Below are 15,231 nucleotides of genomic sequence, written 5' to 3' on the forward strand. Positions count from 1 at the left end.
GATCTCAGAGGTCTTTTCTAACCTAAGGGATACTGTGATTGTTTCCTTATTTGATGAAAAGGTCCCTGCTGTGGTCTCAGGGTAAGGTTTGAATTGGAAACACCAACACGGGCTGCACAGGTTTACATGTTTAGCGCTGGTATCTATTTTTTTCTGTTTGGTGTCCTACCTTGCACGTGGCTCTCGTATGGACATAAACTGGAATGCTTTGAACTTCTGACGCTATGGAAGCCTGCCTCTCCTTCCCTGGACACACAGGACGGCAGAGTGGCTGCCACTGAAATGGATCTCTGGAGGCCAACTTCTCCAGGCCCCCTGATCAGAGAGTACACAACTGCAGAATCACAGACCGGGCCAGGTTGGAAAGGCGGGTAATCAAGTCCAATCTCCTCGCTCAAGTAGGATCACCCCAGAGCACACGGCACAGGATTGCGCCCATACGGTTCTGGAATATCTCCAGTGAGGGATCACCTAAGGACCACCCGCAGCCGGCTGCCCAAGGCCTGGCTTTTGAAGACCCGCAAGGATGGAGCCCACAGCAGCTCTAGGGGCGATCCTCGCTGCCAGCTGTCCCCCCGCGTCCGTGCCGTGCCAGGGCGGCGATGAGGCGCCTCCGGGGAGCCGGGGCGGACACACGGCGGCAACATCCCCCCACGGCACGGGGAGCCGGCGGGAAGGAGCGCTTTTCCCGGCAGGACGCCGCCGCTCGGCTCCGCGCAGCTCCCGCCGGAACCGCCGGGCGGGGGCGGGCGCTCAAAGCCAGCGGCTCCCGGAAGAGGGATCCCGGGCTGTCACACCCGTCCCGCCCGCACCGGGGCTGAGGCCGAGCCCGGCGCGCTGCGTCCCGCCCGCTCTCCTTCGCCAGCTTTTTCCTTCACTAGCGCAACGAGGCTGCTGGAGGGTCTGGAGGGCATGTCCCATGAGGAGCGGCTGAGGGGCTGGGGGTGTTCAGCCTGGAGAAAAGCAGTCTCAGGGGTGACCTTATCGCTCTCTACAACCATCTAAAAGGATGCTGTACCCAGCTGGTGATCGACCTCTTGTCCCAGGCAACAAGCGACAGGACCAGAGGACATAGGTGCACCAGGGGAGGTTTAGCTTGGACATTAGGAAGAATTTCTTCCCAGAAAGGGTGATTAGACGCTGGAATAGGCTGCCCAGGGAGGTGGTGGAGTCACGGTCCCTGGAGGTGTTTAAGGGAAGACTGGATGTGGCCCAGTGCCCTGGTCTAGCTGACACGGTGGTGTTCGGTCACGGCTTGGCCTGGATGGTCTCAGAGCCCTTTTCCAATCTAAGTGGTTCTGTGACTGTGATTCCTTCCCAGGCGCGCGCCCCTCCTGCCGCCGTCCCGTCCCCGCCCGCACCGGAGCCGTTCGCCCCGCGCATGCGCCCCGCGCCTCGTCCCGACTGTTCAAACAGGAAGGCGGACATGTTGGTGGTTCTCGCAGGTTGCCTTGCCGCCGCCGGACCTCACGCTCTCCCCTCCCGTTAAGCCGCTTCCTTCCCTCCTCCCGTCGCACGCCGCAACCTCGGGTCGGTCCTGAGGCGGTTCGGACTGCCCTCCCGTCCGTGAGGCGGAGGAGCGGATAGGGGAGGGCTGAACCGGCGCTGGCAGCTGCGGGAGGCGGCGAGGAGGAGGAGAGAGGAAGAAAGATGCTGCTGCGGCCGTTCCGCCGGTGAGGTGACTTGTCCGCCGCCCCCGGGGGCATTCGCCCGGTGCCTTCCTCGCTTGCTCACCCCGTGCCCACGGACTGACCGGCTCCACGGCGCTGAGACACGCCGTCGAGAGGATTCCCCTAGGTTTTATTATTCCATCCATTTTTGCCTTGTTGGTGTGGCTGCAGGCTTTTGTCTTTTTTTTTTTTTCCTTTTTTTTTTCCCTTGTTTTTGTTCTTTTTTTTTTCTTCTTTTTTTTTTTTTTTTTTTTTTTCTTCCCCCTCTTCTGTTGTTTCTTCTGGTTCACCGGAAAGAAAGCCGCGCTCCGGAACCTGGCACCGACCCGCCGGCGCTGCGGCAGCAGGGCCAGGAGGAGGGACCGCTACGCTGGATCCCAGGACGGCTTCCCCGGCTGGGAAAATGGGAATGCTGAGACGGTGGGGCCCGAGCAGAGGAGGGAGGGAGAGGAAACCTGCTGCTGCGGAGCTGTGAGCATCCCGGGAAGCTGCGTGCGTGCCTGGAGGAGCGGGGGGAGAAGCAGCCTCGTCCCCCGCCTGCTGCGGGCTCCCCTTGGATTCTCTTCCCCGTTGGGGACTTGCTGCAGAGACTTCTGTGATTGAAGGGATCTCGCAGGAGGCGCTTCCTCAGCCTGGTACAGGCTGTGGTTTCTCTTTTGTGCTCGCCTGTTCCTGTTTTTGTATTTTTAATTTTTTTTTTTTTTAAACTTTTTCATTATTTTTTTAACCTTACTTTACTCTGGAATAAGGGAAACTTTTTATCTCCGGAAACATGTCGACGGGAGAAAGTTTTGAGTCTCGGTTTGAGAAAATCGACGTGACTTTGAAGGACCCCAAATCCGAAGTGAACGTGGACTGTTTGCTGGTGAGTAGGGAGCGCCGATGGGCCCCCGGTCACGTCTCCCCGAATTCCTTACCCTGTGGGACCGAATCTCGCACTCCTGGCTGAGTCACCGCCCTGCTCAGCTCGGCACTGGTGTTCTGTTTCGCCGGCGTTGGGCTGAGGGTGCGGGAATGTGCCCGTGTGCCGGGAGAGCGGCTCCTGCCCAGCCCTGCCTCGCACTTGTCATCGCTCGCTCCGCGCACTGCTCTGTGCCTCGCCGGCTGTCACGGGGGCCGTGGAACCTTTCCACAAAGGCACAACTCCTGAGTGCCGCTCCTCTGTGTGAGCACAGGGCTTCAAACAGCTTTGACAGCGGTTCAGTCTCCAAGCACTTTTTTAAAGACTGAGGTCCTCTTATGCTGTGGTTAAGCTCTGCAGCGCTGACAGTCACACACGACGCGATCAATAAGCCCTTACAGGCGGGGGCAGGGGTTTAAATGCATTTTAAACTGGTGGTTGTGCTAGGCCTGGGGTAGAGGGCTGCTCGGTTTTGTTTCCCTAATTGATCGTACCTGGATCTCACCAGTGCTGTCACTGTTACAATTGCATCGTAGGAAAGCAAACCGTAACACTTCTGGTAGGAAATCAACCGACGTCATTTGGTAGCTGATTGACAGAATTGGACGATCTTTTCGTTCTCATTTAGTTCTCCTAGTACCTCAGTAAACTGCATGCCAAATCCAACTAATTTGTTTGGGATGCATCTGGGTCCTTAAGATATGCCTAGAGATGTCCTTAAATAGTACCAAAGAGTAATTTGTGCTTTCACACTGAAGTACAGGGCTTATTTTCTTTGGAGCAAGTGATGGAAGTTCTTTCGTGTGTTTTTTTTCCCCTGGCTTTCTGTTGTCAGAGAGAGGAACAAATAAATTGAATTTGTTCCTCGTATGAACTCTGACATTTGGGGCTGGAAGGGAAGGGAGGTGTGGGGGTGGAGATAGCTCTTAATAGTCATTCTTCATGTTCAGCAGCATGGTTCTTGGCAGAAAGCTTGCTTGAGCATAAGGCAGTGGACAGATTAAAAGAATAATGCAAGAATCTGTACAAGTTCACAATACTCTTTACTCTCTTTAGCTTATTACAGGTTTGTGAGCCTCTGAAGTGTTGGCAGGTCAAACCTACGTCCCTAGATAAATGCAGAGCCTTGTGGATGTCGCTGTCACGAAGGAAAATAGCACTGCATCTTCTAGTAAACTTGCTTCTCTTGATCTACTTTACCTATCTGTCCTCTTAGAACCACAGCTAATGAGGAGACCTCTGGTTCTTAGGATATAGTGTGTCAATTTTGGTACCTCGAGAAAAGTCATTTTTACAGCCAGTTCTGTTGATAGGTGTCAAGAGTCAGCTAAGAGTCCCGAGTTTACATTAACCATGGCTCGATTTGCTAGTATGTACTTAAGTGCTGGCCATTCTGTGGGAACCTTCCTACAGTGGTAGGAAGGAATTGGCAAGTATCAGACATGCAGTTGGTAGGATCTTTAACTGTATTCCTTAATCTTATAATCAGTTTAAGGATTTGCCCCATTTCAGTTATCTTAATTGTGATTAGGAGCTAAGCTGTAGTCAGTTTGGGAATGAACTTGCTGGGATGCTTCCTGTCATGCTTGTTGAAAGTTTTAGAACGTGTGTTTGCATCACAGGTTTTAAAAGTCCTTCGGAGTGACATTTTTTTAGGAAATTTCTTTTAAACTATTACCAATCAAAAAAGAAATGCTGCTTCTGAGTAAATCACTTGGTAAGCTAACTTGGTATATGTTTGGTCAATATATCAGTCTTCCTGCTGGCTGGACTTACACTTTGTTTCACTCGTTCTTGGGGTCTTTTCTATAGAAAAAATCCTAACATTTTCTAAATGGCTTAAATATTTTACACCTGTTCTTAATGTGATGATTCACACTACAAGAGTCATTCTTGGCCCAGAGTACTACTTGTATATCAAATCCGTTAAAATCTGTATGGATACAGATCTTTTTAAGGAAGAAATGCTTAGGTGCAGGTGTAATTGATCTGCATTTAAATACCTTCTGAAATTACGTCCCCATTCCCCTCCCTGCAAGTCTCAGTTATAAGAGGGAAATTTGACAGACTTTAGATGTGGTATACTTAAAAAGAAAGTAAAATCATATTTTTCTGATCAGACTACATACAAAAATTTCTTCTAATAAAACTTTAAAAATATAAATTATTTTTTACCTTTGATTAGGGTTGTTCATTGATGTTCCTTATAACTGCTTTGACTTTTCCTAAGCAAAGGTGATAACTAACTGTGCTTATCTGAGTGGAAATACATGAATAGCTGATACACAGACACTTCAGCATCTGATATTCTATACGTGTAGGTTTAAAATGCTGGGGTTCATTTAGGTTCAGGAAACTTTTTTTTTTTTTTTGGCTGTATGATGAAAAGTCTCAGCAAGGCTCTTGGCTTCTCTTAAGATGGTTTTACCTCTAACTTTGCTTCATTTTTCTTCTGTTCTTATTTTTCTTCCCCGTCAGTTTGTACCATTTGTAGACTAACAGGCAAGACATGGAATAACCTTCAGATCAGCTTTGTAGCCATTTTGGGTTTTGTAAGTGTCATAAGCTATGTATGCTAGAAAGATTCTAAATTTATATGTGAAGTAGTATGAGAACTCTTAAGTAAAGAAGATGGGGGTGGGGCCTGATACAAAGGAAGATGTGTTACCGTTTCAGGAAGGTGTGGGAGAAGAGTGCTGACAACAGAGCAGAGCAGGCGGAAAAGGCACACTGAGGGCCTTGTAACTTCAATTTACATGCTGCAGGAAGGAAATTCATAAAGCTGAAGTGCATAAGAGAGAGGTGTTTATTTTTCCTGTTTTCTCTTAAGCAACTGTAATATAAAACAGAGTAAGACAATGAATTTAAGTTGCAAATTAAGGTTGTTTCTTTGGGGCTTCCATGCACTTGATTTAGTACTAGGCAGGGGAATCACAGATAATTTTATTTTATTTTTATTTATTTATTTATTTATTTATTTTAAATGAGGCATGAGGTGGCTCAAGCCTGAGTTAAGTGTAGACAATGTGTCACAGCATCATGTAGTGCATTTTCTCAAAATATTTGGTACTAGGAGTCCTACAATGCCCAAAAGATGTAATAACACAGTGAAGGCTGTGTTAAGAGAGGTGGTCACAGTGTGGGGTGTGCAGTGGTCAGATCCTGCTGAATAGGTGCTGAGTAGGCCTGAAGGCAGTGTGAGTGACTATCGACTTGAGCTAAGTGTCTCATGAGCTTAAGCACTGAAAAGCAGTATTCAGTGAGCGTTGTTCCACAGCAGTTTTTAGAATGAACCTGGGTTTTAGTAAATTCTTGGGGTTTATGTGCTTTCAGTTTTTGGACAGTGGAGAGGTAAAGGGCATAGTAAGTGTGTAGATGTGGGATATTTTGACCTAAAATTGCCTATGCTTGTGATTCTAAAATAATTAGTAACTTTTCATTGAAATGTATTTTGGTGCTCTCTCTGTTCAGGTTAGAATTCATGAAGAGTTTTCATGGTTTATACCGGCACTTGAGTTGTTATATATATTCTCTTTATGTATATATAAAACAATATAATATTATAATTATTCAGGTACTTAGTAAATTACTTCCATAAAACTTAAAAATGTTACACTTTTGGTGGTCGTAATCTTCAAAGATGTCAAATATTTCATTTGTTGAGCAGTTTGTCTTCAAATTAACTGACAGCAGTGAACACTGCATATCACAAACTTGTTTTATCTGCTGTGAAGAGGTTTCCATTTTTTGTTGCACCAAAAATACATAGCTACAGAGGTTGATTCACCTGTTTTTTCTAGGCCTGTTTCATCAGCTAGATTAATTCATGTTCATCTGTCTTGCATAGGAAATGGCAAGATGATCTCCTCATTTTTGGGATTTGGAGTTCTATATATATATCTATTACTAGGCATATTTCCCTTCTGTTAAATGTGTTAGAAAGCACTTCTGAAGACTTTGTGATTAGGGATTTGGATAATAAATTTTTAAAAAGCAATAAATAAAAAGTAAATAACTGAAAGTACCTTTACTTTAGAGGTATCTATCAGAATAGCTGTTGAAATCACATTGACTGAAACGGCACTAACTCTGCTTTTAAAGTCTGAATGATTAAATGCTAGAAAAATTTGGCATCTGAGAAGCTTCCTTGATTGCTAATGAAGCTTCCTGTGTGTGTATATATATATATATTTTCAAGAAACAGGGCTTCATGAACATTTGCTGATTGTCAGCTTCAGAATACTCTAAGTTGTCTGAAGATAGTTCAAGGTAAGGGAAAGCGTTATGACTTACAAAATCTCCTTGGACATGTTTCTACCATTCTTCAGATCCAAGCAGAAGGTCTGCAGTTGTGTTGGGGCAATCACCAGTATCACTACAGACTGGGTGTTGAATGGTTTGAGAGCAGCCCTGTGGAGAAGGACTTGGGGGTTTTGTCTAAATTTCTGGCTCATCTGTCAGAGAATGACCTTTTTGGCAGGGGCTGTTAATGTCAGGGCAAGGGCTTTAAATTGAAATGAGTGTAGAGTTAGATTGGACATGAGGAAGAAGTTTTTTACTGGGAGGGTGGTGAGGTGCTGGAGCAGCTTGCCTAGAGAAGTTGTGGATACACCATCCGTGGAAGTGTTCAAGGCCAGACTGGATGGGGCTTTGAGTGACCTGGCCCACTGGAAGGTGTCCCTGCCCATGGCAGGGGATTGGTACTAGATGATCCTTAAAGGTCCCTTCTAACCCAAACCATTCTGTGATTTCGTAGTTAGGTTCGAAATAAGACTTCTGGCTGACCTAGAAATACAATTCCATGTCTTCAAGTTACTATATCAGAACTTTATATGCAAAGATAATTCATGTTAATTGTCAATGACAATTAATAATAATGCCTTTAAAATTAATGTTAGTATTAATTTTTGTCATGACAGATTATGAAATATAAAGATTGATTTTGAGTTAATGGTAAAATACAGATCTTTATGTGTTAGTCAAAGATAAAATGAACTCTAAGTTGGCTTTGAGAATACAGTAACTTGATGGGTTCTTATTTCAGGTTGCATCTCTTAAGAATTTTTTTATGTATCATGTTAATATCATGTTAGCCTTTAGAAATTCAGCTTTAGAGATGTGGAACTGTCAAAATGTTAGTATTTGTTTCATGGTGTATGGTAGCTTTTATAGAGAAATTAATAGTTAACTAAGCCAATTCTTCTGCTTATAAAACTAGAGGCTGTGTAGAAATGTAATTATTTATTTTTCCTATTAAAAGTTTTAATGAGGCATGATAATAGGAAGTTGATGTTAAGACACATTTCAACAAGAGGAATAAAACACCAAATTAAGCTATAAATGCTCTTACAAAGTAAAAATATTTGTAAACAATGTCCTTTTCCCTGGCAGCTATAGAGTGGTTTTTTTTTGTTGCTTGAGGGAAGGAAGAGGGAAACACCTGGAATTTGTTTGTTGGTCAAATTGAAAATCAACCTGTTGGTCTCTAAATCTTTGACTTTGAGGACAGTGATAGCTTCAGGAGACACTCAAAGAGAACTTAATAAATGCTGAGAAGCCCTGTGAGCCTCACAGTTGCTGTTAGCAGAATTCCCTAGGTCATACTTCAGTACTATATAAAAATAAAAAGCTTTAAAGTTCTCTTACCAAGGAACACTGAGATGTTTGTCTTGATACAGGATGTTTATCTTGAATTTAAGAGGTCCCAAACCGTGTAATTAAAATCTTTTTTTGGTGGATGTTGCTTGATTTTATTTGTCAAAACTCCTTTGTCGACAAGAAATTGCAGTTCCAAATGGAAATACTGAAAAACTGAACTTATTTGTCTGAGAACAGAATTGGAGAGTGGTTGAAAACTTCTCTGTCTTTGCCTTAATTTGTCCAGTCACTCCAGCAGCAATAAAGCCAGAAGGATGATGAGACAATATTGGTAGAACTGCAGGCGCTATGCAGGCAACACCCAGTTATAGCTCAGTTAAAGCAGATGCAAATAACACCATCTTTTGACTTCCTCAGCAATCTGCTGAAATTACCACTCAAATTAATGCCAAGGCACACAGCCTGGATGGCAGACGGGAGGAGCGGGGAGCCACGTGCAGCAGGAGAACTGTGACACTGGAACACTGGCATTGGAACAGGCTGCCCAGGGCAGTGATGGAGTCCCCGTCCCTGGAAGGGACATCTAGATGTGGCACATGGGGACACGGTTTAGTGATTGTTCTTGGCAGTACTGGGGAAATGCTTGGAACCGATGATCTTGTAGGTCTTTTTCAACCTAAATGGTTCTGTGAACAGTGATTAAACAAGTGCTGAATCAGGATCTTTGAGAAGAAGAAAAGTGGTTTGGAGCTTCTCTTGTCCAGGTTGTTTTGCTGTGCTGAGATGATTGGATTGCCTGTGCTGAAGTCAGCAGGGTAGAAATGGCTCTGCAGTGTGCTCAGCATCAGAAGGTTGTAAGGTGCTGTGGTGCATCTTCAGTGACAGCTGTCTGGGCGAGCGGGAGTTGCTTGCTGGGGTTGGCTGCCCCTCTTGCTAAGGGAGAGCCGGCACAGGATCAGCACCAGCTTCTGACTGGAGCACGGGTCAAAGTCTACTCTGATACTCAAAATCTTCAAAGGATTGGCTTTCACTAACTGAAAGGTTGCCACTCCCTGTCAATATTTATACAATAAAAATTGTCATGGGGACAGTATGTAAGATCTCTTTATTAGTAGATCCGAATTGAAATCTAACTGCAGATTTATTTTAGCTTCTTTTATGTTTCTTATATGCATTAATTTTTCTGTTTTTTTCATAGAGCTCAGAAATATGTGGAGGTTTTCTTGTTTTTTGTCAGTTGCATGGTCTGAGATGATGCAAAGACCTAATGCTTGGAAACCTCTGTAGGAAACCCTACACACACCAAGGCTTTATTTTGGAATCTAGATTGGAGCTACCTGAAAGTGTTTGTAGCTTGAGTGTCTCTGGGCTGTGGAGCTTATAATTGAACTGGAAACACAAGTGGAACACGTCCTTGTTTTTTTTTTTTTACAGATCTTCATGAGTCATAATATTCACTTAGAAAAAAATCCTTGAATTCTAATAGTTATGTAAATATTGACTAATTGTGTCTTTATATTTCTCTTAGAAGCAGCACAGTACTCGATGCTCCACTATATTCAGATGTATTAAATGCTAAAGTATAAATACATTCAGAGGAAAACTTGATGTGAGATATCTACATAGAAAATGCATTAATAGAAGATGGCTGTTTTCCTATGTAGTCACTGCTGTGAAAATACTGTTTCTGTGGAGGCTGAGCTTAATTTTTAGCAAATAAATAACGGCCAAAAAAACCCCTGACTACACAAAACTAAATATGTCATCTGGAATGTGCTTTTTGAAGAAGAGGAAGCCAGAAGCTTCTCTTGACATCTGGAGATTTCAGCTAGGAAATTTTTTCCTGTTTTGTGGTTGGAGATGTTACGTTTTTCAGCAGATGGTTAGTGAAACTTGTATTATAGCCATAGTGGTTATTTCCAGTGGGAAAGTATGAAGGAACAATGGTTCGGGCATTCATCTTCAACTGGCTACTGTTTGATCATTTGTTTATTTTGTCTAAATCAGTTACTTTGGATGATGATTTGGAAGTCTGCCTTCTTAATTTTTATTACCATGTATTGTGGGAAAGTAGTATGTTGTTGAGTACAAGTGTTGTTTTTTTCATGGAGTGATTGAGGCTGGAAGGAACCTCTGGGGGTCCCATATCCCCCTGCTCTGATAGTGTGGTCTAGATCAGGTTGCCCAGGAAGGCTTTTGACAATTCTACAACTTCTCTGGGCATCCTATTTTCTCTGTTGACTCTTCACACAGCGGAAAATAAAATTCACCAAAACTAAATAGAAAAGGCATCAATACTCATTTGACATTTATTTGCAAATTTCTGGCTTTCTTGTTCAGTAAATCAATTTCTATCACAAATAATTTTTTGAAAGGTATCTGCCACAGAAGACCAGAGGAACTTTCTGTGTGGTGACGTTTGTAGATTTGGATATTTTAAGCATAAACATTTGTATCTGCTGTGAATTCATAAGCTCCTACTTAATTTATGACTGTGGTTGAAACAGATGTAGGATTTTTCTGTTGGAACTAAAAAGAGAGTGAATGCCTTGCTGTGATCTCCAGTTTGCGCTACGTGACTGCCACTTCAGTTTTTCATGATTATATATTGGGTTTTCTGTATCTGTGTACACAGATCATTTTCTTCCCGACAGGTAGTGAGGGATGCTGCATGGGACTTCCTTATTGGCCTGAAAGCGTGAAAGATTTTTTCATGCTGTGACAGGAACCTGTCCCCGAGAGACTGGTGAAGAGGAGAGAGACTGCCTGTGGAGTTTTCAGGCAGCCTCTCTGGAGGGGAGACTTCAGCTTCAAGTTTTGACTTCAGAGAAGCTGTAGTGTAAGGTGCCAGTACAACAAGCACCATCTTACTGGAGTGTGGATGAGAGTCCAGCATGTTAATTCCACTGTTTAGATCTGGGAGCTCATTTGGCTTCAAGTGTACAGTGACTGTTAAGTATTTAAGAGGGGAGGAAGCCTTTTGAGCCAGGGGGTAACCAAGTAGGAGTGGATAGGGAAGATTCTTCAGGGAGGAGGGAGGTGAGGGTAAGACAATGAGTGGGTGAGCACTAGTTTTACTTAGCTTGTGCTTTTTGCAGATGCTAGGTTGCGCAAATAATACCAGGCAGGACATGAAGCTGTGGCTGAAAATAGAGCTAATACTGATGTCTCACAACTTTGTTTTGATACTCTGCACTGCTGTCAGTGTTAGAGGTGGAATCATAGAATTCCCTTCTTTGTTATGAAATCTGATTATACAAATGTGTTTTTATACTAATCTCTTCTTAGAAAGTAGCTTTGATTGTAGGCATGCAAAGAATCCTGTCAGTATTGAGCTGAGAGAATTTATTCTCCTGTTTCGAAGAGGGAAGGTGGTTCTGCTGCTTCAGTGATGGTTTGTTTATTGCTCTAATACATTTTCTGTGGGTAGCTGTCCTCCTCCTTCAAATTAATTTACTACTAAGTTCACTGGCAATTAAACAAACAATTGCCAGCATAACAGCAATACAGTTTTTGGTGATCTTGGGACCATTCAACCTGCTGTTACTTGCTATATATCCTCTTTTGTGGAATTCCAAGGCCAAAAGTGGTGCCAGTCAAGTGGTAGACTCAACAGGAATTGAAGTTTTTGCTCTGCTAGTATTGGCAACAATCGCCTTGGCTTTTGAAAGAGGGACAGTTGTTGCCAACATTTGTGGAGCAAAGATGGTGACGTAAATAAAAAAATGCCCATGAAGACCTGTGAGTGAAAGCTGAAATACTGATGTGATTGTGTATTTTATTGGGTTGTTTCTTGTTTGAGCAGTGGGTTTTTCAGTTGGTTGTTTTTTTTCAATACACTGAATTTATAATTGGACATACCATTAAAGAGCTAGGCTTTCTGTGTAGTGACTAAATCAGGAGTTTTCCTGGAAGAGCTTTGTCTTCTCTCTTTTTCTAAAATGCCCATGGCTTTTTTTCAGCCTTTCTTATGCTCCACAAGCTGTTTTGTTCATATGGTTTTTGGAAGTAGCATGACCTGAAAGTGTTTGGAGATAGTTTTGACTTGCAAAATCAGGTGATGAGAGAAATCGGCAGAGCTAGTCACAGTGTGATTCTGAGTCAAGCTATGAAGACTCTTGTTAGGAAAATCCTGTTTAGGAGAATTCTGGGTTGTTTGTCTAAAGAATAAAGTTGTAACACAGAGGGTGTCTTCTATCAGGTAACTTGCAGGCTCAGAGCTGTTCACTGATTCTGCGTGGCAGATTGGATCGGAGTAAGGAAAGGACTAAAATCTCTCTTGCTCTAATTCTTGGTGAGTGTAAGGTCAGAGGAATCTTTGAAGTGTTTTCCTTTTGTTTCTTTTCTGTCCTCACATGCCTTCCAGCTTGGATAAGAAAGCTTTTGTCTTTCTGAATGCAGTGTATACGTAATACTGTTATCATTAGCAGTTTGGACTTGGTATTTAAGCAGATACCATTTAGAGGTAGAATTGGGATGTTAGATACAGGTGCTGCAGAAGCTGCTTTGGGTCTGGGACTGTGGCGACTGTAGACAACTCCTCGGTGATTTTCTGCCTTCTGTACAGTTGATTTTGGCTGGCATCAGGGAATAGTTGGGATGGCTGCATTGTTCTTTTCTTTTGTCATCTCCTTTTTGAGCTCCTGGCAAAGAAAGGAGTCAGAGTAACTTCACCTTCATATAACAAATAGTTTCTTTCATAGTTCTTAGTAAGTTCATGGGAAAGAAGGGCCTGAGAACCATAAATTCTAGGGGAGAGAAAAAGGGATTTTTTATTTTTCTTCTTCTATACCTGCTTTCATTGCAGTTTGGCAGACTCATAGATATGGTCAGGAATAAAAGAAAAGGCTGATCAAAACCATTTATTTGCAGGTTGGGAAGTTTCTTTCAAAGTTTCTGATGCCCTGTAAGTAGAAGCCTAATTTTGCAGTGTAATAGGCAGCTGAAGGTTTTTGTTCAAATCTTGCTATCTTGTGAGAGTTTGACTAGCTCTACCAAAGCAGGACATGTTTTGATTTCTTTTTTGTATGTTTCAACATCAAAAAAATTAACCTTGCAGTGATGCTGCATTACTCATATTTCATGGAAGGAAATAAGTGTTCTGCAAAGGTGTATTGTAGAAACAAGTTGAAATACTAAGCTTTCTTTTGACTGATAAATCCTCTTATAGGCCTTTACATGTAATTTAAGAACAAGCTTTCTGAGCTGTTGGGTTAGCAAAAGTGGGGGAAAGAAAAGAAATAAGGTCATGAGTTTTTGAAGAATTACTTTAAAAAGTAATATGTTTTTACAAAATAAGCATTTTTTTTCAGAGGAGTTGGAATCAACCTCTTTCATAACAATGGAAAAAGATACAATCGTTAACAAGCAACTTGCAATTTAGAGCTAAAGCTTATTCTTAAGATTAGCTAATTCTCTGTGGCTCTTGCTTGCCTTGAATTTCATCAAAGACAACAAATGTCTTTCAGGTATAATGAAGTGCAGCTCACAGAAACTAGCTGATTTATTTGTTAAGCTTCCTTTCTACATCCAGAAGAAGGTGGAAGCAATGTTACACATAAGAGCACCTGATTAAGTTGTGCAAGATACCTATGTCCTCATCTCTACAAAATACAAAAATCACCTAATTTTTAAATCCAGAAGGGTGGTGTCTGTTCTCATGATTTTATGTTCTTCAGTCTTCAGATAATTTCTGTTTCACTTTTGTAGTAGAAGTAAAACCAGTAATCCTGTTCTAATATGAAAAGGAGAAGCAACTAATGGGGCAGTTGACAAAACATGATTTCGTCAGCAAAATTGCCAGACCTGTCAATTTAGAACCTTGAGTGACTTCTTAAACTCATGCAATGGGTATTTGCTTATCATAAATTACTTAATTACTTAAAGTTATAAAAAATAACTTTATTCTTTTGATGTTGAGCTTGTGGAAAGCCAATAAATCAATTTAAATACTTGCTCTTGTTTGAGTACTAGTCAAATATCTCTTGAAAAGATGGGAAGTGAAATGAAAATTGGCGTGCTATGTTATCCACTTGCCTTAGTAAATAAAATGTCAACAAATAGGATGCATCAGTGCAGTATCCTTCAACTGTGATACATCTTTCTTTACTTTTGAGTATTTTTAACTGCAGAACACAACAAATTACGTTTATGGTGTGGCAGGGGTAGGGTAGAAGAATAAAAAAATTGCCCTTTGTGGAGAAGGAAGTCTTGTCTGTCTGAAAGAAAATTATACAAATATGAGGTTTGGAAAACAGGTAGAGAAATTAGTAAGATGATAATTAAAGATGGTTTTGGTGTTGGAATTGTTTGTTTGGCCTGATGTGCCTTAAGTTAGGGTTTCCTGATTTCTTCAGTCTTTTTGTGAGACTGTTTTGTATTTCTGTTTCCTGCATCTAAAATAAGGAAGTACTTCACCCAACCCCCACAATTTGTGGGTTTGATGATGTGGAGACAAATTACTTTTTGTACTCCTTTTAGGGGGTAGAGGAACTTCACTGGTAGTACCATTAGATATTCGAAAAGCAGACATCAATCTACAAGGACATGTGTCAAACATGAATGGCCAACAAAAACCTCCACAGCAAGACTTAGAGTCAGAAAGCAAGTGTGAGTTGGTTTTACATTGCATCTTCATTAGTATGTTACAAATTTTAATATAATCCATTGCTTTCAAATTTTTGATTGTTTTCATAGAATCACAGAAATTGAGTGGGAATGGAACCACAAGGATCATCCTGACCTTGCACATCTTACAAACCCCAAGGATCACACTGTGTTCCTTAGGGTGTTATCAGAATGCTTCTTGAGCTCTGTCAGGGTTGGTGGTGTGGCCAGTTCCCTGGGGTCCTGTTCCAGTGCCTAGCTGGTGAAAAACCTTTTCCCACAACACCACAATCCAACCGAAACCTCCCCTGACACAGCTTCGTGCCATTCCTTTGGGTCCTGTCACTGGTCACCAGAGAGACGAGATCAGTGTCTGCCCCTTGTTTTTTCCTTATGAGAATCACAGAATGTCTAGGTTGGAAGAGACCTTCGAGGTCATCAAGTCCAGCCCATGCC

At 42.4% G+C, this 15,231-nt stretch overlaps 1 protein-coding gene across 2 annotated transcripts in view; it reads left to right on the forward strand.

The window, feature by feature from the left end:
* Positions 1-1,392: 1,392 nt before the first annotated feature.
* ROCK1 (Rho associated coiled-coil containing protein kinase 1) overlaps positions 1,393-15,231 on the forward strand; it is an 83,868-nt gene continuing 70,029 nt past the window's right edge. Inside the window, exon 1 of one of the 2 annotated variants that reach the window (XM_040058484.1) lies at positions 1,393-2,535. In XM_040058484.1, coding sequence (XP_039914418.1) covers positions 2,443-2,535 — 93 coding nt within the window. In that variant the 5' untranslated portion in view covers positions 1,393-2,442. The remainder of the gene's footprint in view (positions 2,536-15,231) is intronic. The other variant, XR_009207709.1, reaches the window with a different exon arrangement.

Source organism: Hirundo rustica, chromosome 1, assembly GCF_015227805.2.
Source record: "Hirundo rustica isolate bHirRus1 chromosome 1, bHirRus1.pri.v3, whole genome shotgun sequence".
Lineage (NCBI taxonomy): Eukaryota > Metazoa > Chordata > Aves > Passeriformes > Hirundinidae > Hirundo > Hirundo rustica.